General features: G+C 53.7%; 3 protein-coding genes across 4 annotated transcripts; all 3 read left to right on the forward strand.

The window, feature by feature from the left end:
• The first annotated feature begins 89 nt into the window (after positions 1 to 89).
• Positions 90 to 4,242, forward strand: LOC147171754 (uncharacterized). Its single transcript, XM_086080018.1, has 3 exons — positions 90 to 2,581; positions 3,368 to 3,555; positions 4,022 to 4,242. Exons 1-3 carry the CDS (start codon positions 2,158 to 2,160, stop codon positions 4,193 to 4,195), a joined length of 786 nt encoding a protein of 261 aa, XP_085936144.1. The 5' UTR covers positions 90 to 2,157; the 3' UTR covers positions 4,196 to 4,242.
• A 2,993-nt stretch (positions 4,243 to 7,235) lies between these two features.
• Positions 7,236 to 8,192, forward strand: LOC147171755 (somatostatin-1-like). Its single transcript, XM_086081072.1, has 2 exons — positions 7,236 to 7,360; positions 7,974 to 8,192. The coding sequence occupies exons 1-2, from the start codon at positions 7,238 to 7,240 to the stop codon at positions 8,190 to 8,192; spliced, it is 342 nt and encodes a 113-aa protein (XP_085937198.1). The 5' UTR covers positions 7,236 to 7,237.
• A 1,915-nt stretch (positions 8,193 to 10,107) lies between these two features.
• ece2b (endothelin converting enzyme 2b) lies at positions 10,108 to 24,322 on the forward strand. Of its 2 annotated transcripts, XM_086079732.1 has the most exons (19): positions 10,108 to 10,457; positions 11,537 to 11,623; positions 11,696 to 11,831; positions 12,149 to 12,367; positions 13,496 to 13,620; positions 13,697 to 13,843; positions 13,912 to 13,977; positions 14,053 to 14,238; positions 14,958 to 15,100; positions 15,351 to 15,465; positions 16,310 to 16,420; positions 17,897 to 17,995; positions 18,074 to 18,151; positions 18,295 to 18,398; positions 19,058 to 19,168; positions 20,633 to 20,700; positions 20,760 to 20,950; positions 23,787 to 23,882; positions 23,949 to 24,321. In XM_086079732.1, exons 1-19 carry the CDS (start codon positions 10,425 to 10,427, stop codon positions 24,123 to 24,125), a joined length of 2,292 nt encoding a protein of 763 aa, XP_085935858.1. In that variant the 5' UTR covers positions 10,108 to 10,424; the 3' UTR covers positions 24,126 to 24,321. The 2 variants fall into 2 exon arrangements, with proteins under 2 accessions (XP_085935858.1, XP_085935859.1); XM_086079733.1 differs by lacking the exon at positions 12,149 to 12,367 and having other exon boundaries at positions 23,949 to 24,322.
• Positions 24,323 to 24,370: the final 48 nt, after the last annotated feature.

A 24,370-nucleotide genomic window follows, 5' to 3' on the forward strand; every position in this document is an offset into this window, starting at 1 on the left:
GGGGTCGCGTGTTCCGTGTTTGCCAAATTGCCGCTTGTTGACTTGCGTTCACTGCAGCGCTCGGATCTCCTTTGCAAAAAAACAAATACACAAACGAAAATGGGACGAATGACAGCTGGCATCTGGAAAAAGTGCTGCCTGATCTCGAGGCGGCGCCGAGAATCCGAATCGATTGTGCGCGATTGATTTGCGTTGACTGCAAATGGTTGCGTCCGTCCATCAATCAATGAAAGCTTAAGCAAAAGTTGCCATTCAAGGTCACGTTCCCGGAGCGCCGAGTTCTCCCAATGTGGTCTTTGGCAGAAGGAAAGCTTGGCATCGCAGTGTGATGTCATCAGCGACCAGTCACGCTCGGCGCCAGTGGCTCCTTAGCGACGACGGCGCGTTCATTTGTCACCACGGCAACCTGCCGCCGTCAAGACTTGTTGATTAGCGAGCGAGCGGGGGATGATACGAAACAAGAAATCAGCGGGCCGCCTTCCTGCCGCCTTCCTGCCGCCTTCCTGCTGCTTCAAACATCAACGGCGCCGTCAACACGTACGCCGCTAGCGACAACGCGCTACTCATTAAATGTTCATCCGCACGGCTGGCTAGCGAGCGTCCGCTTTCCCTCACAAGGTCATTAGGGCCGCGTGACCTCATATTGCCTGCACGCAACTGCTCCTTCATCGTTGCATTGTCAGGACGTATATACGTATATTAGGGCTGCGACTCAATTAAAAAATGAATCCAATTCATTTCAGCCATTGAATTCATCTTGATGAATCGCGTTTGAATCGTTATTTGTCCTAAAAAGAAGCCATTTTTCATTGGAATGGATTTTAGTGGACGAACGAGTCAAACGACGGCCACAGACGAGACCAAAATCAGCCTGCGCCACTTTTGACGCCGCTACGCAAATAAACACGCACTTCAAAGTAGGCTATGAGCGATGATGATGACATCACCGAACGAACAATACGGAGCTCTTTAAAAAAAAAAATTAAAAAAAATACCAAGAAAAAAAAAGAAAAGTTGACCTCAAATTTCAAAGGAGGCTTTGAAACTCGGATTACAGTTTCAAGTCAAAGGGCTCGGGTTCCAAAGTAGGCTTTTAAAATCATTAGTCATCACAGAACTTCCTCACACTCGTCGGGGTACGAGGAGTCCCAGCGGACCGCGTTCGGCGTGTCGGCTGTGGAGGCGTGGCCGCAAGGGGGTCGTGGCGGCAATCCCGGAAGCCGCCGGCGGTGAGGTCAGAGGTCAGCCGCTGGCTTCCGACTGGCCACGCTTGTAGGCCGCGTCCGCCGAAGGACCCTTTGCGGGCCGAGTCCTTGGAAAGCTGCCCCTCAGGCGGCCCTCGTGGTCCGCATAACCCGAGGCCTTCCGGTCGTTGGAGCGCATCCCAGCGGGAAACCGAAACGCAGCCTGTCACTCGCTTGCAAATGTTCACAAACGGCCAATCAGCAGCCAGCGTCAGGCACTTTATTGAAAGCGCTGCCTTGCTATTATTGGCCTTCGCCAACGAGTCCGCGTAGAAGAAGAGCGGAACAATGTCGGCCAGGAAATGAGTTTGCTGCAAAGCGGGCCCGTCTCCATGGAAACAAAGGCTGCCGCGTGAATTGGGACGCCGGCGTGCGGTCCGGGTGCGCCGGACGTTACGTCATGCGGTCAACAAATTGGGCCCTTGGAGAATGTGGCTTATGAATTTGGACAAGCTGGCAGCGTCGTGCGGACGCGGCGCTGCTGACCTTCACTTGACAGTCGACGGGGCGGACATTTTGAAATGTCCTTTGAGGAAGCAGACTCGGTGGTTGAAGTCACCGAGCTGCTTCAAACGCTCCTGGTGGGGTGCGAGTGATCCAGCCGCCGTTTCTGAATGTTGCGGGACGGTCCTGCTTGACACGCATCGACAACATCGCGTGGAGGTTGGGGGCGGAGCCTGGAAAGTGGCAGGCCGGGACGCTGGTCCCCTGCTGAGGTCTTTTCAGGGGTAGAGAATGGAAGTGAATCTCGGATTCAGGAGGAGCGCCGGACCAGGTGGACCCCCTCGGCAGGGTCCTCGAGGGTGCGTGGGACTTCGCCCGGCCGGTCTCCGTGTCTTTTGTGGACTTGGAGAAGGCGTTGGTCCGAGTCCCTTCCAAGGACACTTGAAGCAAGTGCAATGATGGACTTTTCATGCTTAAGTCGACTTTGGAGGTTTGCCAGCAGGAATGTTCGGTAAGCGAGCGCGGAGGTGTCGTTCTGTTGTTTGGGACAAATGCGGCGTGGGCGGGCGGGCGGGCTGGCTGGCGGGCGACCGAGCGCGCGCGCACGCTGCGCTTGCTTAATGGAAATCTCTTAATGAAGTGCGCTAATGCGCCAACGGCGGCTTCATTGTTTTATGGCCGCCGAGCCTTTCAGGGCCAATCAGCTCTAATGGATTTTGGACCAGAACATTCCCGCATCTCTACGCGCTCGCCACCTGAGGGGGCGGGGCCGCAGCCTTCAAAAGGCCCACGTCCGCTCTGGAACCCGCACACGCCCGCTCTGGAACCCGCACACGCACGCCGCCGTCGCCGCAAACCGCAACAGGAACCGCAACTGCAACCAGAAGAAGACAGTATGTCCCCTTTTTGTCTTTCTGTCTTTGTGCTCGCATTCTTCTTCTTCTTTTGCCTTTTTCTTCTTTTTCTTCTCATTCTTTCTTTTCTCACTCTTTTCCTTATTTCCTTATTCTTTTCCTCTTTTTCTTCCTTCCTTCTTTTCATTCTTCATATTTTTCTTTCTTTCTCATTCTTATTTTGCTTCCTCTTGTCACCTTTTTCTTCTTTTCATTCGTTCTTCCTCATCTCTGCCCCCTGCTGGCGCAGTTGCACGTTGTACGAGAAGATTTTTCCATTCTTCCGCTTTTCCATCTGCTTTTGTGCTGGGATTTGATTTTGTGCGTCTTGTAGTATTTGTGGAGCGATTGCATGTGAATTTGGAGAAGCTGAAGCGAAATTTGTGTCACAATTTGGACGAAGAATGAAAGGTTGAAGGTGCGTCAGATGTTGAAATCGGAACGCCAAGTGGACGAGGGCGGAATTGCGTGTGAATGCTGAAGGCATTCGTGCGGAACGAGCTCAACAATGTGATCCATCGGTCACAGGATTCGCACCTCCAGCACTCATTGAGCGATTCCCAAATTTGAGCCCAAATTCCCTCATTTCACATTTTTCACAGTAAAATTGTGACAATTGTTGCGGCGATTCCGTCCGATGATGCAATGCGAGTGCAAAACGTTTTCCACCTTTGCAAAGTTGCCGGCTGGAAGTTGCCGGCCTTTCGGTGCACTCGAGCACATTTGAATGTTTTGGGTGTTTTTCCCCAAATCTTCACATTCCTCGTTGTTTGTGTTGTCACGCAGTCATGCGCGGGTGCGACCGTTCCCTGCTGGTCGTGTGCTTGCTGCTGTGCGGCTCGGCCGTTTCCTCGCAGCCTGAGGCGCACCAGGACCAGGACCGGGATCAAGACCGGGACTGGGATCTGGATCTGGACATGCGCCAGCACCAGATGCCGCAACAAGCGGCTCACGGCACCGGCGACCTGTCGCAGGTACAAAAAATACCCCCAACTAAAACGAAGCAAAAACCCACCTCGGCTTCATATCGTCCAAAATGAGCTCAAATTGGAGATAAGCAAAATCTGGCGTTTGAAATGAGCAGTTTGAAAATGTGAAAAGAATGCCAGTTGATCGTGAATCTTGAACGGGAAGGTGCAAATGTGCCGCCAGGAGCCCGAGTCCGTTTCAACGACTGCTTGCTTAATTCAAGCTGGCAAAACAACATTAGCTTCACGCTACTTGATTGGCTTCGTCGCGAGGTCACGATTGAACTCGCGACGGGCCCAATAAGGGCAAGCGAAAGAAGAGCGGCAAAATGACAAGAGCCCGCTAAAAACGGCATGAGGGGAAAAAGCAGGAAATGTTTGCCATTTGGCGAGCGACGTTGGCGACCAGTCCCGGATGGCGGCCTGATGTTGACTGCATGGCGACCGCTCGTCCCCGCTTCGTCTCTTCCAGGGCTGGAGCGAGCGAGCGTTGGAGCAGCTGCTGGCCAGGATGGCGCCGGCCGGCGAGCGGCTGTCGGCCAGGATGACGGCGGAGCGCTCGGTGGAGCCCCCCAACAACCTGCCCCCCCGCGAGCGCAAGGCCGGATGCAAGAACTTCTACTGGAAGGGCTTCACTTCCTGTTAGGCGCCCACGCCTCTCGTCCTGACCTCAATAAAACCACCAATCACAAAGCGTCTCGTCTCGTCTGTCAAACGGCAAGGACGCAAGTGTGTGCGTGTCTCTTTCTCGTTTTGGCCGTATGCGCGAGTACGTGTGTGTGTGTGCGTGTGTGTTTCCTAATGAGTCTTTCATGGAGATGCGGAAGCACAAATGTTGACACATCAGCGTGTGTGCTTTTCTAATGAGTCTTAATGGACATCAAACAGTGCAAACGTTGACTCATTAGCTTGTGTGTGTGTGTGTTGGGGGGGGGGGGGGGGAGAGACAAATGTGTGTGTGTGTGTGTGTGTCAAACACTAATTGCAATAAATTTGGAAAATGTCTTAGCCAAGACCTCTCTGTCCTTCCAAATGAAGGAATGAATGTGAATGAATGAACGTGTGCTTGCACGTGACGTGACGTGACGCGACGCCATCTTCCGTGAACGCCGTCTTCCGTGAACGCCGTCAGCCGCGCGACACGCCGAGATGCGCGGAAACATCACATGATTCATCAAGATGGAGTTCGTTCATCAATTTTGCACTTTTTTCAATTCTTGATCAAAACAAGTTGCAAGTTGTCCCGAAGGTCGCCAAGGTCATCCGGAAAGGCGTGGCCGCTTTCAAGTGCGCATACGACGACGTCATCATGACGAATTTGCAGCGCGACGATTCTGACGCAAGCGTTGACAAGCAAAGTCCATTCGGTTTCATTCCGTAATGCGGATGACGCGATCGGCCACGTCATGTGAAAGCTTCGATTTGATGTTCCCCAAAAAGACGGACAGACGGACGGACGGACGGACGGACGGACGGACAGACGGACGGAAGTTGAGGAACAGGTGCACAGGTGGGCTTGTTGGGTCATCCGTGTTCCGCGGTCACGGAATGGCAAACTTGCGCTCGAAAGCTTTTGTTGTCTTTTCTTAGTTTTGTTGTTTTGGAGCAACGCCAGCAGTCCAGACCCGCCTCCCTTTGACACATTGTCAGGTAAACATACAAGACAGGTGTCAAATTCCAAATGTGAGGGCAAAACATCATCAGTTTGAAGATGAAATGTCTTGAAAAAAGTTTACAAAGGATTGCGTTGATGTAAGATGGCGACCGCCGCGTTATTCATCTCCATGTGACCGGCGGCCAGTCCAGGGCGGAAATCACGTCTGGCGCAAAACCGCCTGAAAACAATTGGCAACGATTTTCAGGTCATTTTGGATGCGGAATGTTTCACACTTTGTTAGCATTAGCATTAGCATTGACAGCCTTTCCTCTCACATCACAGCTTCTCTCGGACCGATTGGTCGTTGCCACGTCACGTGCCAAAGATGCTAATTGCACAAGCGGCACGTCACGCGGCGACCAATCAACCGCCTGGCTGGAGGCGAATGTGTCCATCGGCCCAAACTAATGCGGCACAGAGACGCGCGCACGCACGCACGCACGACAACCCCAACCCCCCCGGCCCCCCGCCAAGATGCGGCAGCATTGCGAGAAACACCAAGAGGAAGTTGCGTCTAGCCGTCCGTCTGTCCGCCGCCAACAGAAGAAGGACGCCAGCACACGAGGACCAAGCGTCCACTTTCGTGTTTTCACATCTTTTCCTTTTTGCTGAACTCGCGCAGATTTGATTGCGACGTCGTGACAACGCTGAGCAAAAACCGCTCATCAAATTCAAACCGCAAATTCCACGAATCAATGACAAATTCAATTCCATGCCACGGAGGAGGCGGGACTTGCGACTTGCCCAAGTCACGCACCTACTTCTGCTGTTTGCCACGTCATCGGCCGCGTCCCAATTCTCACACTTTGCCCTCGCGCCCCAATTTGTGCTTTCCCGTTGATGGGGGCATCTCAGAGACACTCGCAGCCATCCACGGGAAGGCACAATTGAGGGCGGAGGTGCGAGTATTGGGACGCGGCCGATCGGGTCGCAACCGGAAGCGCAAAGAGCAGAAGCGGGTGTGTGACTTACGCAAGTCGCAAGTCCCGCCTCCTCCGTGGCATCTACCACATGATGTCAAATCGGCAGAAACTTCTCCCGTCATTTGAAATCACGTTCCTCTTCTTAGGAAGTCACATTGTCCCGTCACTATTTTGACAACAGACAGTCAGACACTTATGTTGTCCTTAGGGCTAACATGCACCCACCAGCACCATTTAGTGTTGCTGTTGAAGACAACGCACACGAAGAGAACAAAACGACATCCGACACGCGGCGCTTGAGATTTTGCGCTTAGTGGAAGAAACGAGCCAATGAAATGTTTGCACGACGTGTCCAACATGGAGGACACGAAAGCAAACAAAAAGTCAGCGAGCAGAAAGTTGGGGGATGTCCGCCATCTTGAGCCAGATGATGTGCAGGCAGGCCCGTCCCAAGTCTGCCAGAGAACAGGCGGAAGGTCGAACTGGAATGCGGACCGGCTCCGGGGCCGCTTCAGGCCAAAGGGGACCGGATCACAGACTGAGTGGGCGGGGCCAAGCCAAGGACGGGGAGACTGTCAGGCAAAAAGCAGCGAGACCCTTCAAGACTTCAAAGAACCGCCGCCGCCGAGCAGAGCACGAGTGCCAGATCCGCATGAAGGAAAATCTGCACCGATGCTTGACCTTTGACCTCTGCCATTGCCAACAAAGCTCAGGTCGCAAAGCGTGCGTTCAAAATCCTCCCAATGTCGTTTTTGAAAAGAATCAACCTCGCTTTTCGTTTCAAACGTCGCTGGCTGACCAAACACCTTTTGTGTGTGCGTGCGCGCGTGTGGACCACTTGTGCACGTCAGCTTGCGCGTGTGCGTGTGCGTGCGTGTGCGTCCTGGTGGGAAAGAAGCCAAAGTGCATGAAGATGGCTCATTTAACTAAAGTGTTTGTGGGGGGTGGAAGCATCATCATCATCATCATCATCATCATCATCATCATCATCATCATCATCATCGGTGTGTGTGTGCGTGTGTGTGTGTGCGCCGTGACGTCAGCGTGGCCCTATAAGAGCAGCTGCGGCAGGACGGAACCCTCAAACACACACACGCACACACCGAGGATGAAGATGTGCTCGTCCTCCTCACGGGGCCTCCTGCTGCTCCTGCTCGCCGTCTGCGCCTCCTCAGCCGTGCTCACGCGCACCAACGCCAGACGCGGGGCAGCGCTCCACTCCTACAAACAGGTACGCTCGCGCACACGCACACGCACGCACACACTTTTCTTCTCGGTCAACTTTTTAACATCATCCTTATGATCGTGTGTATTCATGTGTGTATTTTCCTGTGTGTGTGTACGTGTATTTGTGCTTTGGTCTTTGCTAAATTGTGGGGCCCATACACGCGTGTTTTTCTAGGTTTAACTATCATTGTGGGGACCGACTAAAAATTGTGGGGACCGACTAAAAATTGTGGGCACAGACAAAGTTCAAAGTTTTTGAGGGTCAAGACTTGCTTTTCGAGTTGAGGTTTGAATTGGATTATGGTTGAGATTAGGGTAAGGGTTGGGGTACGCAATGATATTTCATGGATGGGGTTAGGGGGCGGGGCTAGAAATGCATCATGTCAATGAGATGTCCCCACGATGATGCAAAGCAAGTGTGTGTGTGTGTGTGTGTGTGTGTGTGTTTGTAAAAAATATAACGCACACCCTTCACGCCAGCGTGCGTTGATGACAATGAAAATCATGATGAAGATGACAGTGAAGATGACGATGCTGACAATGCCGATGACGTCGATGCAGCCGCTGAGGGTGATGACGAAGGTGACGATGATGACGATGACGATGATGCATTTCAGGACTGGGCGGGCCCGTCGGCGGCGGAGGCGGTCCTCCTGGACCTCCTCCAGATGGCGGCGGAAGAGGACGAGCGTGGGGACGGCGCGGAGGACGGCGCGGAACTGCAGCCAGCGCTGGGCGTGGCCGATCCGGCGGGCCTCCAGGCGGCGGCGCTGGGCCCTCGTGAACGCAAAGCGGGCTGCAAGAACTTCTTCTGGAAAACGTTCACGTCTTGCTGAGTCCGCGCTGACGTCCTTTCTCGTCTTTTTCATGCCAACTTGCAATAAAAAACATTTGGAGGACATTTTGGGCTTCTTCTTGTCTTTTTTGCAGATGCTCCGCCCCCTTGCCAAGCAGCAGCCAATCGGCTGTGTGGGAATGCCATCGCCTCAACACGCACACGCAAAAGTTTTCACGACGAAGGAAAAAAAGGCGGCGACGCGAGCGGCACGCCTGCAGCCTGTTGATAGCGTTTCCGTGGCAACGGGTTTTATCTGCTGCTGGCTCATTGGTCCACCAACAGCCCACTTGACCTCTGACCTCCAGCCAAACCCTCCATTTGTGTGTTCTGGAGTTGACCTTTTATTGTCTCATGCACGCGCACACGCATTTTTTGAAGTTGCGACGGTGGCGTAGTGGTTGGCACGTGTGCATCCCAGTCCCGAGGTTCTGGGTTTGAGCCCTTCCTGGCGAGCGCGTGTCCCGTGTTTGCACGTTAGCATCTTGGAAATGTGCAAATGCTCGCTTGTGGAAACGTTTCAAATCGTCAACATTCAGTTTGAAAATCGTTGAGGTGACATTTCTTGTCTCGTCTTTTGCGTGGAATCCAAACAAAAGGTTTGACTTTGCAACGGAATCCCTCCCGACAAGGTACGAGTGTGTTTGCCGCTTATTGGCAGTCATGAAAAAATGGCCGGCAAAGTCACGTGGCTGACGATGCGCGCTCCTCTTTAAATTTCAACCACAAAACAAGACATCGCGCAACGTTCCAGCCAGGGTCAAAGGTCAGCTCAGGAACGGTGACATCATTGAAAGTCGCCGCTGAGCCGGCGTCAAACGGATCAATGAGACGACGGAGACGTCGGCCAAAACAATCAAAGGAAAAGCGCTTTCCATATTCTAATTGAGGAGAGCAGCCATCCAATAGCAGCAAAGCTCATTTGCATATCAAATATTCCCCAGCCAGGTGCAAAAGTTTGCAAAAGCCACAAAAGCAGCAATTTTTCAGCTCTGACAGCAGCTCAGCGACGGGTTGCCACGCGCGCGCCCGTCCATCTTGACCATCCCGACTTCAAGCAAGTTCACGGACGGGACGGACCTCATCAAACGCGCACGCACGCACGCACGCGCGCACGCACAACGAGCCGTCCCGCTCACAACCAAACAGGAACCACTTCCCGTTTTGCTGAGCTTCATGTTTTTTTTCATTGCTTTGCTTTCGTCACCCAATGATTGGCCGGCTGACAGCCAATCAAAGTGATCAATTGTCACCGACGGCAGTTTGACATCAAAGTGTTTGGAAATGTCAAAAGCAAAATGACACAAACATTTTCATCGCCGCTCACAATTCTGATTTGGACTTTGCTTGTATTCAAGCTCGATTGCGTGAGATGACAAACAAGCTGTCGGCCATTTTGTTTGCTTGCCCGGATGTCAAGCGGAACCAGTTGATTGGTGTTGAGAGGAAGAAGGAAACTTTACTAAAGACAAATTGAATTAAGAATGAATAGGCAGCTTGTGGCAGAGTTTCAAGTGCATGTGAAAATGACCGAAAAATTCAGATGTCAACATTTGTGGTGTGGGCGTGGCCAGAGCGTGCAAGCACATAGCTCCGCCCCCACACAAATGAACGTCAAGATGATGACAAATACAAGCAAGTGATGCTGATCTTTCATCCCGTTCTTGCTCTCCAAATAATCATAATAATAATATTGCAGTCGTACATAACTGGCGACCGGTCCCTCATTTGGCCGGCGACCAGTCCAGGGTGTTTCCCGCCTCTTGGCCCAAATCAGATCGTGTCTCGACTGAGTCTCCCCTCCTGGCGCCATGCCAACATTGCTTGCACACGCACACACACACACAGAGATGGGCGTCGGGTGGGTGTGGCCTGTGTAGTGACGTGCCGGATGACGTCAAGCAGCGTGAACGTCGGCCGGCCGGCTGGGGTGTGTTCGTTTGCGAGAGGAAGAGGAGGCTGCCTGGCGTCCGGCGGGCGGGGCTGCCGCTGCTGCTGCTCGGCTCGGCTCGGCTCGGCTCCAGTCGACACACAAAAGAGCGCCACCGCCGCAACAACAACAACACCGGAGCAGGAGCAGGAGCAGGAGCAGGAGGTGGTGCAGCAGAAGAGGGACAAGACGAGCAGACGAGGAAGACGACGAAGAGGAGGAGGAGCACGCGCGCGCGCGCGCGCACGCCCACGGAGGATGGGCCGTCGGTAGCGATCTGCGTTCGGCCGGTTCGGCTCCACGATGAGCGTCGCGCTGCAGGATCTCCGCAACACGGTGAGTGCGCGCGCGCGCACGCTCGCGAGCAGACGCGCTGTCCATCATCGAGCCGCCGCGTGACGTCACGCGCGGCGCCTGCCAAACAAGTGCGGGAAAGCTTGGAGAGGTGACGTCACCGGGCCGTCCCCATAGCAACGGGCGCTCCGGGCTCGACTTGGGAGGTCTGCGATGACGTCATGTCACCAGCACTTGACCTCTGCCGGCTGTGCTAGCAGGCTAACGCTTTCCCCGTTCTTTTTTTCTTATTTGTCATTGAGACGAGCGGTCCACGAGCGGTTCTGCTTCTGCTTGAGCACAGGGTGTGTGTGTGTGTGTGTGCGTGCGTGCGTGCGTGTGTGTGCGTGTGTGGTGGGAGGGGCACACCCTGCAGCTGTCAGTCTTCTTAGTTTGGTTGACAGTTTATTAGCTCTGTTTGTTTAGTCAAGTGTGTGAGTGCGTGCACGTGCGCACGCGTGCGTGTGTTTGTGTAGTGAGCATTATGCATGTGTGTGTTTGGGGTTTGGCCTTTGAGTTTCCTGTCTGCAGCTGTCCAACTTCCTGCCTTAAGACGCCCACCCAACTTCCATGAGAACAAAAGAGACCAGCCCCGGGCATCATCATCATCATCATCATCATCATCATCATCATCATCATCATCATCATCATCATCATCATCATCATCATCATCATCATCATCATCATCTCTATATTTCCGTATTGTGTCACATGCATATTTGTGAACTGCCTAAAGTCAAGCGCGAGCTTGAGAGCCGTCGGGTGGCATGCGACGCGGTTGCCAAATGGCGGCAAATAGTCAAGATTGTCCCAAAAAGAAGCTTCAAGCGGTTTGTTGCCGCTCCCAGCTGAAGTTGACTCTGAAAGTGGAGTGAAACACGTTGTGTATTTCAAGCAACATCTTTGTTACAATCCTTTATGCGACTCTGTGGTATATTCTTGATCCTCTGCAATGAACAAGAAGCATCGGAGGAGCCGAGAGCCCGCCGCGGCCGTCTGTCTTGTATTTCCGGCAGCCGGCAGGTGAAGGAGCCGCCGTCCGCCGTCGAACCCTGAACGCCTGCTTTGTGTTTGCGCGGCAGATGTCGAGCTACAAGCGAGCCACGCTGGAAGAGGACGAAGCCTCGGACGTCGCGGCTGAGGCGTCCTCGTCTCCCGACAGACTGGAGGTCAGTGAAGGCGGCGGCGCCGCGCCGCGCCCCGACGACGATGGCGTGACGCGGTTTTGCGCGTCCCCTCAGGTGGGCTTCGCTAAGAGCGGAACGGCGCTGGTGGCCAGACGAACCAGGATGGAAGTTCTGCTGGGCGTCCTGCTGCTGCTCAGCCTGCTGGCCCTGCTGGCTTGCCTGCTGGTCCTCGGACTGGCCTTCGGTCCAGGTGAGCCGCCCAAGACCGGCCCGGCCCTGGTTCCGTTAACAAGTCACTGCAGTAGTAGAACAACTAGGGGGCGCTAAGAGAAGACTCTTGTCTTGCGGGCACCATTTTGCTCCACTGCTGACTTCAAAGTCGTCTTACTAGTGCAGCGGCCGTTCAACTGCGTACTAGTAAGCCCAAAGTGGTACGAAGAAAAGGTCACAGTCATTCTTGAATTGTCTTGGAAGCGAGCCAAGCAGTTCCGAAGCGGGCTAGGAAGGATGCGGATCGGATGCCGGTCCTTCCGTCTCATGACCCGCCCTGTGATCTGCGGCGTTCAGGCGCTGGCGGCGGCGACCTGTGTCTGACGGAGGCGTGCGTGAAGGTGGCCAGCCAGATGGTGGAGGCCATGGACCGCACCGTCGACCCCTGCTGCGACTTCTACCAGTTTGCCTGCGGCGGCTGGATGCGCAAGAACCCGCTTCCGGACGGACGCTCGCGCTGGTCCACTTTCAACAGCATCTGGGAGCAGAACCAGGCGCTCCTCAAACATCTGCTGGGTCAGCGCCAAACGTCCGCCAGGCCACGCCCACCAGCTCGCAAATCTCAACTGTGGACCGGTTCCGTTCGGCCCGCTGCTCATTTTGCCGTTCGGACCAGAAAATTCCATCGAGTCGTCGAGGACTCGGATCGCGATCGTTTTTTTTGAGTCCACGTTTTTGGCTTGATTGAAGAAGAATCCCGGACCGCTTCCTAATGAGCCTCGAACCGCTTTTCCCTTTGAGACGGTCGACATTTCAACTCTGGAGAATTTCTTGTATTTGTAGACTCAAACCTTGGTGAGATTTTGGGCAAACATCCGCGTCGATTTCGCCGTACGAGTTGAAGCGACGTCAGAACGGCAGAAGCGATTTTGCCGGCACGTTTTATTGTTCGAAAATGCGTCAAATTGCGCAATCGTCCTCGTACGGCGCACGTGTTGGTGGCTAACGGCGAGCCGCTAACACCGGAGCCACCGAGAAACGCTTGCGACGCGTCGGCCTAACGAATCCGTTCGTTGACGGCGTCCTTCATTCGAGATCGAACTCGACTTGAGGACGACGACGCGTCGTCAGCGCCGGCGATGAGTCGAGTCTGCCGTGACGCCGCGGACAACAACTTTTATTTGCTAAGGTGAACTTGATTTGGAAGTTGTTGAAGTTGCCGTCGCGTGTCGGCAGCAATTGTTGCCGCGCCAGCTGGTCTTGTTCCCGCCGGTGAACGCAACGCGAGGGAACGGGAAGAAGCGAGATTGGTCGCTCGCTTTCTTATCCGCTTCGTCAGCCGATGGCCCCGTTCAAGAGAAAATTCTCGTCGTTTGCTAAGGTTTGGGTCTTGATCCGCGCGCTTGTGTGACGGGTCCGAAAGCAACCGATGGTGTCGGGGGACCTCGAAAATAAAAAAATCTGCTTTTCGCCAAATTGTCAGCAAGCCAGCAAAACAATTTTCTCCTTTCAAGAAGAAGACAAGATGAAGTTTTGCGTTGGACGGCGTCCTCCGTCAAGCGAGCGCCTCTCGGTCTGCAATTGGACAGAACGAGCAGCGAACTTGCCACAGTTGAGATTTGGAAGCGAGCGACGCCTTCGGATGGAAGTTGAAAGGTGACGAAGGTTTTTGGCGGGCGACAACGTGGTCCGATTTGCTTTCAGAGAACGCCACCTTCAACGGCAGCAGCGAGGCCGAGAAGAAGACGCAGTCCTACTACCTGTCCTGCCTCAACACGCAGAAGATCCAAGACTTGGGCGCCCAGCCGCTGGTCGAGCTCATCGCCAGGGTAAGCGCCCGCCCGCACGCCGCCGTCGCCGCATCCCGGCGGACGCCGCCTTTTTCAGGGCGGCCGTGGCTTGCAGGTGGGGGGCTGGAACCTGACGGCAGCGTGGGACAAGGACAACTTCATGGAGGTGCTGAAGGTGGTGTCGGGGCCGTACCGGGCGCAACCCTTCTTCAGCGTGGCCGTCAGCACCGACCCCAAGAACTCCAACAGCAACGTCATCCAGGTGCGGCCGCCGGCGAGTCACGTGACGGGCCGCGCTGCCATCGGTCCACTTACGCTCCTCCCCCGCAGGTGGACCAGTCGGGCCTCTTCCTGCCGTCCCGCGACTATTACCTCAACAAAACGGCCAACGACAAGGTGAGCGGCGTGCGCGTGCGCGGCGGCAGGCGTTTGAATGCGTGCAGTAAGCGCCGCTGGTGCCGCCCGGCGCAGGTGCTGCAGGCCTACTTGGACTACATGGTGGAGGTGGGCACCCTGCTGGGGGGCTCGCCGGCGGCGCTGGAGCAGATGCGGCAGATTGTGGACTTCGAGACGCAGCTGGCCAACATCACCGTGCCGCAGGACCAGCGGCGCGACGAGGAGAAGATCTACCACAAGGTCACCATCGCCGAGCTTCAGGTCAGCACACGCGCAAACACGCAAACCCCAAAAATGGGCTCCACAAAATTCTGCCGGGTTGACATGTCCATTTCATTGTTGACGTGCACGCGATCCGACGGACCTTTAAGATCGGCTCGACAACATTTTCATGCTCGGGAGGCGTCGGATGCTCGCCGGCGTGGCCGGCCGGCGTTTAGAGCAGCTCGAGCTTCTCCGAGCGGCAGCTGACAACTTTTCAGATGCTGGTGCGCCGGCGCCGCGCGCCGGCTCCGCACGCCGGCTCCGCACGCCGGCTCCGCACGCCGGCGCCGCACGCCGGCGCCGCACGGGTCACCGCGGCAACCGTTGCTACGCGCAGTTGCTACATGAGCGCATCCCCCGGAGACGAGAGGGCTTGCGTAACCTCGCACACACGCACACACCATGAGGACGGCCGATGGTGATGATGAGGGGGAGGATGAAGATGAGGATGATTGTGATGATGATGATGAAGATCAGGAAGCTGATCTTGGGCGTGGTTCACGTTTCCTCTGCCAGGCGTTTGTGACGTGGGCGTGTCCCCGACAGGCGGCGCCACTTGGCGAGAGAGGAAGGGCTTGCCCAAGTAAAAGCAGTGCGTGTGTGCGTGTGTGTGTGTGTGTGTGTGTGTGTGTGTGTGTGTGTGTGTGTGTGTGTGTGTGTGTGTGTGTGTGTGTGTGTGTGTGTGTGTGTGTGTGTGTGTGCGTGTGTGCGTGCAGACGCTGGCCCCCGCCGTGGACTGGCTGGACTTGCTGTCATCGTGCTTGTCGCCGCTGGAACTGAACGACAGCGAGCCGGTGGTGGTCTACGCGCGGGAATATCTGCAACAGGTCTCCCAACTCATCAACAGGACGGAGCGCAGGTGACGCACGCACGCACGCACGCACGCACGCACGCACGCACGCACGCACGCACACGCCAGGGCTTGTTCCAAAAATAGCTCCAGGTTGCATCTCCACATTTCCTTCCTCCTTCAATCCTTGTTGTGAACATGAAATCCGGACCATCAATGATGTCATGGCAGCTGCGAAATGCAGCCGCCGCCGTCGCTGTCACGTTGAGAAAGCTCGCTGACCCCTGACCCGACCCGACCCGTGCGTGTGTGCCTTCAGTTTGTTGAACAACTACATGATGTGGACGTTGGTTCAGAAGAGCGTGTCCGGTCTGGATCAACGTTTTGAGAACGCGCAGGACAAACTGCTGGAAAGCCTCTACGGCACCAAGAAGGTACTTGACTCGAACCCACACTCAAGCGAGCCGCGCCACCTTCAACGCGGACTCCTTTAGCGACTCGACCAATTGACGAGCGAGTTTGGCCCACTTAAGTGCGACTTTAACTCGAAGTCCTCGAACTGACTGTCAAATCCCGTCAACAACAACATCCCAAATTCGGGGGGGGGGGGTGCGCGTGGGGGGGCGTGGGGGGGGGGGTAATAGAGAGGAAGGAAGGAGCAATGAAAAAGAGTTTTGTGTTGTTTTTACAAACCCAAACGTTCTTCTATGAACCCTGCTGAATATGTTTTCCATGTCCAAGAAAAAAAGCCCAAATAGGATCCGCTCGAGAACGAGTGGCAGGTAAGCAACACTTTTGGTCCCCGACGGAACAAAATCCGCTTGACGTTCTGTCGTTCAAGGAAACGCGTCAAAAGGCGCGTCAAGAGTTTGCAATGCAAAGTCTAGAAACAGTTTTCTGGGGAAGGAGGACGGATTTTCAAACGACCTTGACAGCGCTTCATCCTCAAAGAGCGAGCGTGTCAATCTGGGTCGAAAGAGTTTTACACTTGATCGGGAATCTGGATTCGGCGCTGCCAATCAATAGCAGCAAATTTGCGGAGCAGACGCCAGCAAGTGACGGCAACAAAAAGGATTTTGCTCTGCGTCTTACTGACGGGATTTGACGGGACGTCTTGAGCAAGACCTCCAAAAACTAAAACCACGACATTCTGAGATCTTTAACGAGTGACGCTCATACGTGTTGATGAACTCGCGCCACGTGAATGCCTCCATCTTGAACGAGTAGCACGCGCGTTGACGTGCGTTGACGCTGACGAGCGCGCTTTGTGCGTGGCAGTCGTGCACGCCGCGCTGGCAGACGTGCATCGGCAACGCGGACGACACGCTGGGCTTCGCGCTGGGGGCGCTCTTCGTCAAGGCCACCTTCGACAAGCACAGCAAAGACATTGTGAGTCGCCGCCGCCGCCGCCGCCGCCGCCGCTTGCAGACAAAACGAGTCACTCCTTTGCTGATATCAATCCATCAATTAATCCATCAATCAATCCATCCATCAATCCATCCATCAATCCATTTCCCACAACATTATCATCAGATAAGAATCCCAACCAGATAACAAAAACATGTTTTCATTTTTGTTCTTTGATTAGAAAAGACGACATTATTATTTCCAAGCCAGAGTGCCGAAAATCAAACATCGGTTGCCGATGATTCAGTTGCCGGAACATCCGGCAGGAAATCGGCAAAAGGCTCCTTTGCAGTTTTTGCAACTGTAACAAATCCGCAGTATGGCACCGCGCCACAAGGTGGCGCCTCCTTCTTTTTGCTATGCCTATGCGGCACTTTATTTGATGCCGTGGTAGCGGCCAGACGTTTTTCTTAGGAATTAAGTCAAACCTGTGGACTTCCGGTTCCCGCCGTTTGTTTGCTCTCCGATTGTTTTGCTATCCAGCAGCGCCGTCCGTCCATGATCAGCTGATCAGCTGATCAGCCACCGCGCGTTCCACAACGTAAAAGCAGACGTGCGCAAATTGTTTGACAATCAGCCTGGCGACATGCAAATTGACAAATGACGACGACCTTTTCAAACGTTTCTCCTTAAAACAGATTTGAAAAAAAAGGCATCCTCCATTTGCTTTTCTCACTCCAACTCCATCCAACTTCTCTCGCTCTCAGCCGTGAGAACGCGCCGCATGTTAAACGTCATCTTTTCACGAGGTAACACTCGTCGGGTTTCCATCCAATTGTTTCAAAATTTTTCAGCAAATGGACCGAAAATGCGCAAAACGCACGTACGACTTCCGCCCGTTTCCATCCGTTGTTTTGCGATTCTTGAGCGGACTCCGCCGCTGTAGGTGGCGCTATACATCACAGCGATGCGATCCAGCAGTCATTTAAGAATGGAAGAAGAAGAAGACCAGGAAGCGACTGCGCTGTGCGAGGACATCGTATGAGTTTGCTTTTGTCATTTTTGACCAACCGCAGCATTTCTTTGCGGTTTTCCATCTAAAATTGCACAAATATTTGCTTCTTAATTGAATTCCAAAACGATTTCTGTTTCGCCAAACATACTTTACTTTATCGTCCGACTGCTTTGGGACGTCATATCCGGTCAAAACGTGCCACGCGTATCTGGTCTTGTCGGCGGTTATTCGCAAAACCGAAGGCAAAATGCATTTTCCTTTTTTCGATGCGCTTCAAATTCGACCCCCTCCAAGCGTCCAAACTTTTTGGGGCCTTTTTTTGGGGGCGTTTCCATTCGGTTTTATTTTCGCATTTCTTGAAAATTCGAATAAAAATGGGTGGATGGAAACCCAACGACTGACGATATATCATCGATCGAAAATCTCCTGAAATGACGAGTGACTTTTGTCGTTGGTGCGATTCCATGAAAATGGCGACGAATTGTGTTGCGTTGCGGCGGCAGGCGGAGGAGATGATTAACGGGATTCGAGCCGCCTTCAAACGAGCTTTGGACCGCCTCCGCTGGATGGACGACGACACCAGACGAGCCGCCAAAGAAAAGGTCGCACGCGCACGCGCGCACGCGCACGCACACGCACCGAGCCAGCGCGGTGACGCGTGTGTGTGCGTGTGCGCTTAGGCAGATTCCATCTACGACATGATCGGTTTCCCCGAATTCATCATGGACGCCAAAGAACTGGACGAGGTTTACGACGGGGTGAGTCGGTCCGGTCGCACCGCACGACCGCACGACCGCTCGACAACCGTTCCGCGCTCTCGCAATGTCAGACGGCGGCCGTTTGAGAAGGCGAGACGGCGCGCGGGTCCGCCTTTCAACTTCTTCCTGCGTTTGTCTTTCAGTACGACGTTTCGGAAGAAAGTTTCTTCCAGAACATGCTGAACTTCTACAACTTCTCTTCGCGGGTCATGGCCGACCAACTGAGGAAAAGCCCCAACAAAGACCAGTCAGCAGACGCACAGCACACTCGTCCAACGCCGTCTCGCATTTGCCGGCAAAATAGCAACTATTTTGATTTCGTTCCAATGGCGGCCGATCGGCTCCGTCGCGGCATTTTCACTCTGGTGGCAAAAGGTGCGAGCCGGCAGAGGAGGAAAGCGATCGCTCGCTCGCTAAATTACACAAAATGATCTTTTAAACATGACAAAAGAAGATTTTTTGTTGCTGCAATCGTCTGAAACGCTTTCGTGAAGATGGCGTCTTTATTGTCACGCCACATAAACGAGCAAAAAATCTCATCCTAAGAATGTGTTGAATTTCAAATCGGTCCTCGCGACGCGTACGTTTGCTGTCCCAGATCGAGACGGTTGCAAAGCCAACTTGCAGAGGCGGCGAGTCCGGGTCCAGAAAGTCCAAACCCTGCTGCAAACGGGCTTTAGGGAGGGACCGCAGGTGCGAGGGCGCCACCAGCTGGCCGGGAGCTGCTGTAGCTGCCCCGCCCGCAGCGAAAGCCAAACTCTGGCTGGGTTTGGACTCTCTGGACCCGGACTTGCCATCCGCCGACCTGGACTTGCTTTGAAATCGTATTACGGTCCAAAAAGAAAAGTGAATGGACCGAACATTTGCTGACCCGGGTTGTAAAAAGTCCGCGTTGTGTTCTTGCAGGTGGAGCATGACTCCGCCCACGGTCAACGCCTACTACATGCCCACCAAGAACGGAATCGTCTTCCCCGCCGGAATCCTTCAGGCGCCGTTCTACGCCCGCGACCATCCCAAGTCAGTTGCAGGCGCGCACGCAGTGGCACTGTCGTATCTGTGTGGAGCTTTCAAAGGTTTCATTTGCTCAAGTCTGCTCGTTTGTCGACGCCGTTTCACGCCGACGCGTCTCGCGTGCGGCCGTAGCTGCCGAATCCGCATTTTGCATTGCCAGCGAATGTCAGCGGCCTGCTGGCGAGGCGGCTCGTCGCTCGCCACTTTGCATTCGCTGCGCGCAACAACAACAACAACAACAACAACAACAACAACAACAACAACAACAACAAGCGCTGACCACAAGCACGCGTCGGGGAAATCGAATTCGCTAAACAGCCGACCAATCAATTGCGTACCTGACGGAGCCGCAGCTCAATGTCGCTAATGACGACCGGCCGCTTTTCACCGCCATTTGTCGTGAAATTTGACACCATTTGCAGGAAGTCGCCGCTTCACGCGAAACCACCTTCAAGCAAGCCGCTAACAAAGCCGGTCCACAAAGTCCGAACCCTGCCAGAGTCCGACTTGAGCCGCACGCGCGTGCGTCCACTCGACCGGCCAGCTTGTTTGGCGAAAGCCAAACCTTGTCAGGGTTTCGACTTTTTGGACCTGGATTTGACACCTGTGCTGATCCGTAGACCGGCAAGTCGGTTGTGAACCGGATCGGACTCCCCTGAAGATTGTGGACACCAAAATATCGCTGCGCTCGCACCAAGGCCGTGCGTTGGTTCAACTCAAAAACAAATGTGCTTTTCATACGTCAACAACTCTCGGCATGGACAAGGATACGAAAGCTCGAGTGGGTCTCGCGGGTCAGCGCTTGTCGCCAACTCGTCTCCGGGTCAGTGACCTCAAACAGTGAACGACAGGTCGCTATGCAAAAAGCTCATTGGCCGAAAAGACTTTTTTTTAAAACTCATCGGCAGGTCGCTCCAGTGGCTGATTGGAGTTCAAGAGGTTTGGGGCGGAGCCGGGCACGGGTTTGCGAGCTACGGCTTCCCGGATTGGTCAATCTTCACAAAAGCGCGACTGTTGGAAAGGATTCCAAATCTCTCTCCGCACCCTCCGACATTCATGACCGACATTCATGATCGACGCGTCTGCGTGGACTTGGACTCCTTATTGCGGTTTCATTTGTGAAGATTGACCCAGTAGTTCCTGACATCGAAGGGTTCAAAGGAAGCAGACACGCCCCTTTTGCCCAAAAGGCCCAAATTTGGCAGGCCCGAGCTCCCAAACGCTTGCTCCCGTTGACCTCCAAATTGGACAATTGGTCTTGTCGCGTCGCGATCCCAAAGTTTCATTCCAATCCGAATGGGCTGATTTGGCAACCGCGGCAACGCCGCGCGACCGCCGCGCGACCTCCGCCGGCCCAAAAGAGGAGGACGACGTCTGCCGATCAAGCAGACCTTGTGACAAAATGCAACGTTTGCAGCTCGCTTAGCGCCGCCGTCGCGCCACACGTATTCGAGTGTCTTTGTTCCAAAGGGCGCTGAACTTCGGCGGCATCGGCGTCGTGATGGGCCACGAGCTGACGCACGCCTTCGACGACCAAGGTGAGTGGCAAGCGATTGGGCCGCCGTCCGCCGCTAACGCCAGCCGCGCGTGTGCGCAGGGCGCGAGTACGACAAGGAGGGCAACCTGAAGCCGTGGTGGCGCAACGCGTCGGTGGAGGCCTTCCGCCGCAGGACCGAGTGCATGGTGGAGCAGTACGACCGCTACGCCGTCAACTCGGAGCGCGTCAACGGCAAGCAGACGCTCGGCGAGAACATCGCCGACAACGGAGGCCTCAAGGCGGCGTACAACGTTAGTCCCAACGCGCGCACCCGCACTCAAGCGCGTCCAAATCCGCCAGCGCTTTGCAAATCTGCTTTGAAGACCAAACCGGCAAAATGTGGCGTTGCGCGCTTTGGATGATATTTTGCATGCGAAGACAATCTCGACACGGAGCGCAAAAAAGTCCTCTCGGGCGAAACGACAATCTCACACGTTCCGGCAAAAAGCAAGAAGAGGAAGAAAGTGCGAGAGGAGGTTGGGAGCGCCCAAAGTCTTCATCGGCTTCTGGCAAAGCGTCTCGCGTGTCCGCACATCAGCAGGCAAAGAGACAAAAAGGACACGTTTGACATTGGGTCAATTTTCCCCAAAATAGCTCGTCTGCTAAAAAATAATAATAAGAATTTCCATGAATGGCAACACAACATTAGCAACATTCGTTTTCAGGAGTGCAGAAAGAAAAATCACTCTTCTTCTTCTTCTTCTTTTTTTCTGTCACGCTATGCATGATGCTAACACGCGCCACCTGCTGGCAGCAACAAGGTGTGCTACTTTCCTGCCTGCCATGAACGCACAGTATTCCAGACTCAAACAGTCTTTCAAAATAAATGTACTTGATGATTGTCACCCCCCCCCAACTAAATAAGGGTTAAAAGCTTGGTAGAAAACAGCAAAAGTAGAAAAAAGGAAAAGAAAACATTCAACGTTTCTCTTCCACAATATCACTTCAAAGAGCTCGAGCAGTTCCCCGTCAGGATTTATCCAATAACAGGACAAAAAGATGGACGCTGCCAAGAAAATAGAAAATAGCAAACACGCGACTCACCAGAGATGTCCATTTTCTTCCCAGACAAAAATCCGCCCTCATTTCCTCCTCACAGTTTATGTTCTTCTTCTTATTGTTATTGTTGTCAGAGTTGCTTGTTGTGGTGGAGTCCGAGCTAGCTCGCTCGCTCGCTAGCTCGCTTGCTAGCTCGCTTGCTAGCTAGTTGTTGCTACTCCAAACGTGCAACAACAAACAAACATGCTAAAAAAAAAAAAACAACAGAAACTGCTGTACGTGGGCCGACCCGCCCTCACGATGCCTCGCCAATATTTCCACATGCAGTGCACACGCCTGACTTGAGGCGGCCATCTTACTTCTAACCTTTGACCCTTGCGAGGGGTGCAATAGCCATAGGTGACCAGCGGGGGGCATTCAAAACAAGCGACCACCATTTCAACAACACAACTACAAGAATATCTTCATTGCAATGACAAGCAATTTCTTGCCTTCTTTTTGTATGTTTTATTTCCGCAGCCAAGAATTCAAAATGAATCGATTAACGATTGTTGTTCTTCTTGAACCGCCATTTCTGTATATCTATATATATATATATATATATGTCAGGCACGTGGGAGCCGATTGGCATTTGTAATCCCGATTGATCGTTGCGATTGACTCCGCAATATCAATCTGGTGATTTGCTCGGGAAAGGCGGGACATTCTGTACAATACTTTGAGCTGATTGGACGATGCCGCATTTGTACGCGTTTTTGTTTTGACCAATGGCGGCAACGGATGCAGCCGTCGTCTTCGACGCGAACATCTTTACCAGATAAAAAGACGCCTTTCGCTGTTCAACGTTCACCAAAGAAACGGTGAGAAATTCTGCCAGGACAGAATTAATTGCAGCGTCCATCGGTTTCATCGCATGCTGCATGTCCCGCCCCCGAGCACAATGCCGCTTTGCGATTGGTCCCAACCGGCTCGCTGCAAGACGTCATCTCGGGTGAACTCAGTTTGCGAGATGAGCGGCAGACAGCAGAGTTAAAAGAAGGACAATTTGAAGTCAGCATGTGATGCGCTGTTGTTGCTCGGGTGTCAAACTGGTGGCCTGCGGGCCGGATGTGGCCGCCACTTTCTTCAAGGTGACGGCCGGTGGAAGCAAAAGTCCACGTCATCAAATCTCCACCAAAGGTCACGTGGAGTCATGATTGGAATGCCAGACTGGAAGCCATTTTGGTTTTGAAAGTAAAAGAGGCAACGTTTGGGAAGCTTCGGTCATATCGGCCCGTCCAAGCGCGACCCGAAGGACCAAAACGAGTTTGTCACGGGCGTCAACGTGTGAAAGGAATCGGGTGCCTTCAATTATTTGTTGCAGACTTGCAGTTGATCGTGGCAGAAGTTCCTGGCTCACTCTTTCTCCTGTTAGCTTGGAGCTAGCAGCCATTTTGTTTGTTTTTCTCAGACGGTCAGAGGCGGCATCACTGGCCTCCGTTTGAATTGAAAAGAGAGACGCTAACTGTCATGTTTGCTCATTGGTCGCATGTGACGCTTTTAGGGATGCGCGATAATATCGGTAATATCGGCAATTTGACGTCAAACAGATGATCAAGTAATCCGCCGATAATAACAGACATGCCGCCCGCGTTGGTCCATCTGTTGTGGTTGTGGCCGACTCCTCAACCCCTCCCCTTGCTTATTTTAGTGTCGCATATTTGTGACATCATCATTTCGAGTCTCCCCAAAATGTTTTTTGTTGCATTTTTAAAACATGACTGTTTTGCTTTGGCAAACTCAAAATGAGTTCCTGGTTGTCTTTGTAGCAGCGATCTCAAATTCAGCTTTGTGGTGCTTTACACACGCTTTCAACGTATTTGTTCATGTTAGACTTATTGTAGGACTCCAACGTATATTTGTATTTAAGGGAATTTGAAATGATTGCTTAATCGGTGGAAAATGGTTTCATTGCGCATCCCTCGATGCTTTACTGGCAAACGTTGCTTCCCTTCCAACGAGCCCAGTTGGTGTCGCCTGCCTGGCGGGGACGTGACCCGCGCACCTGCAATGGCGCCGCAAAACCCATTTGTTGCTTGTTGTGTTCAGGCCTATCAGATGTGGGTCGGCAAGAACGGCGAGGAGAAGAGACTTCCTGCCGTCAACCTGACCAACGAGCAGCTCTTCTTCGTGGGTTTTGCGCAGGTGGGACGCGAGACGGCCAACGGCGAGCAGCTCCTCTGGCTTCATTCGGACTGCGCTGTTTTTCAGGTGTGGTGCTCGGTCCGGACGCCGGAGAGCGCTCACGAGGGTTTGGTGACCGACCCGCACAGTCCGCCTCGCTACCGCGTCATCGGCACGCTCAGCAACTCGGCCGAATTCAGCAGACATTTTCAGTGCCCCGTGGGAACCCCCATGAACACTGGGAGGCGCTGCGAAGTCTGGTAGACCAGCAGCAGGTGGCGCCACTTGCTCCAACTTATTCACTTCCAAGATGGAGGCGACTGACATGGCCCAGTTGGACTGACAAAGAGACCACCACCAAGATTGTGCTTTTGATCGGAATTCACGGCAATGTTTGATGACATCACTGTGATGATGATGATGATGATGATGATGATGATGAAGAAAATATTGCCCACACATAACGTGCCTCCTGTCGATCGCTGTCGAAGCCCGTTCATCGTGAGCAG

Source organism: Leptonotus elevatus, chromosome 7 (assembly GCF_054856555.1).
Source record: "Leptonotus elevatus isolate MCC_2025b chromosome 7, RoL_Lele_1.0, whole genome shotgun sequence".
NCBI classification, from domain to species: Eukaryota; Metazoa; Chordata; class Actinopteri; order Syngnathiformes; family Syngnathidae; genus Leptonotus; species Leptonotus elevatus.

Coding starts and splice junctions, on each gene's coding strand:
- ece2b (XM_086079732.1), top strand. CDS start 10,425: ATGAGCGTCGCGCTGCAGGATCTCCGCAACACG. Junction 10,458..11,536: donor TGCAGGATCTCCGCAACACG/GTGAGTGCGCGC, acceptor TTTGCGCGGCAG/ATGTCGAGCTACAAGCGAGC. Junction 13,844..13,911: donor CCAACAGCAACGTCATCCAG/GTGCGGCCGCCG, acceptor CCTCCCCCGCAG/GTGGACCAGTCGGGCCTCTT.
- LOC147171755 (XM_086081072.1), top strand. CDS start 7,238: ATGAAGATGTGCTCGTCCTCCTCACGGGGCCTCCTGCTGCTCCTGCTC. Junction 7,361..7,973: donor CGCTCCACTCCTACAAACAG/GTACGCTCGCGC, acceptor GATGCATTTCAG/GACTGGGCGGGCCCGTCGGC.
- LOC147171754 (XM_086080018.1), top strand. CDS start 2,158: ATGCTTAAGTCGACTTTGGAGGTTTGCCAGCAGGAATGTTCGGTAAGC. Junction 2,582..3,367: donor ACTGCAACCAGAAGAAGACA/GTATGTCCCCTT, acceptor GTTGTCACGCAG/TCATGCGCGGGTGCGACCGT. Junction 3,556..4,021: donor GCACCGGCGACCTGTCGCAG/GTACAAAAAATA, acceptor CGTCTCTTCCAG/GGCTGGAGCGAGCGAGCGTT.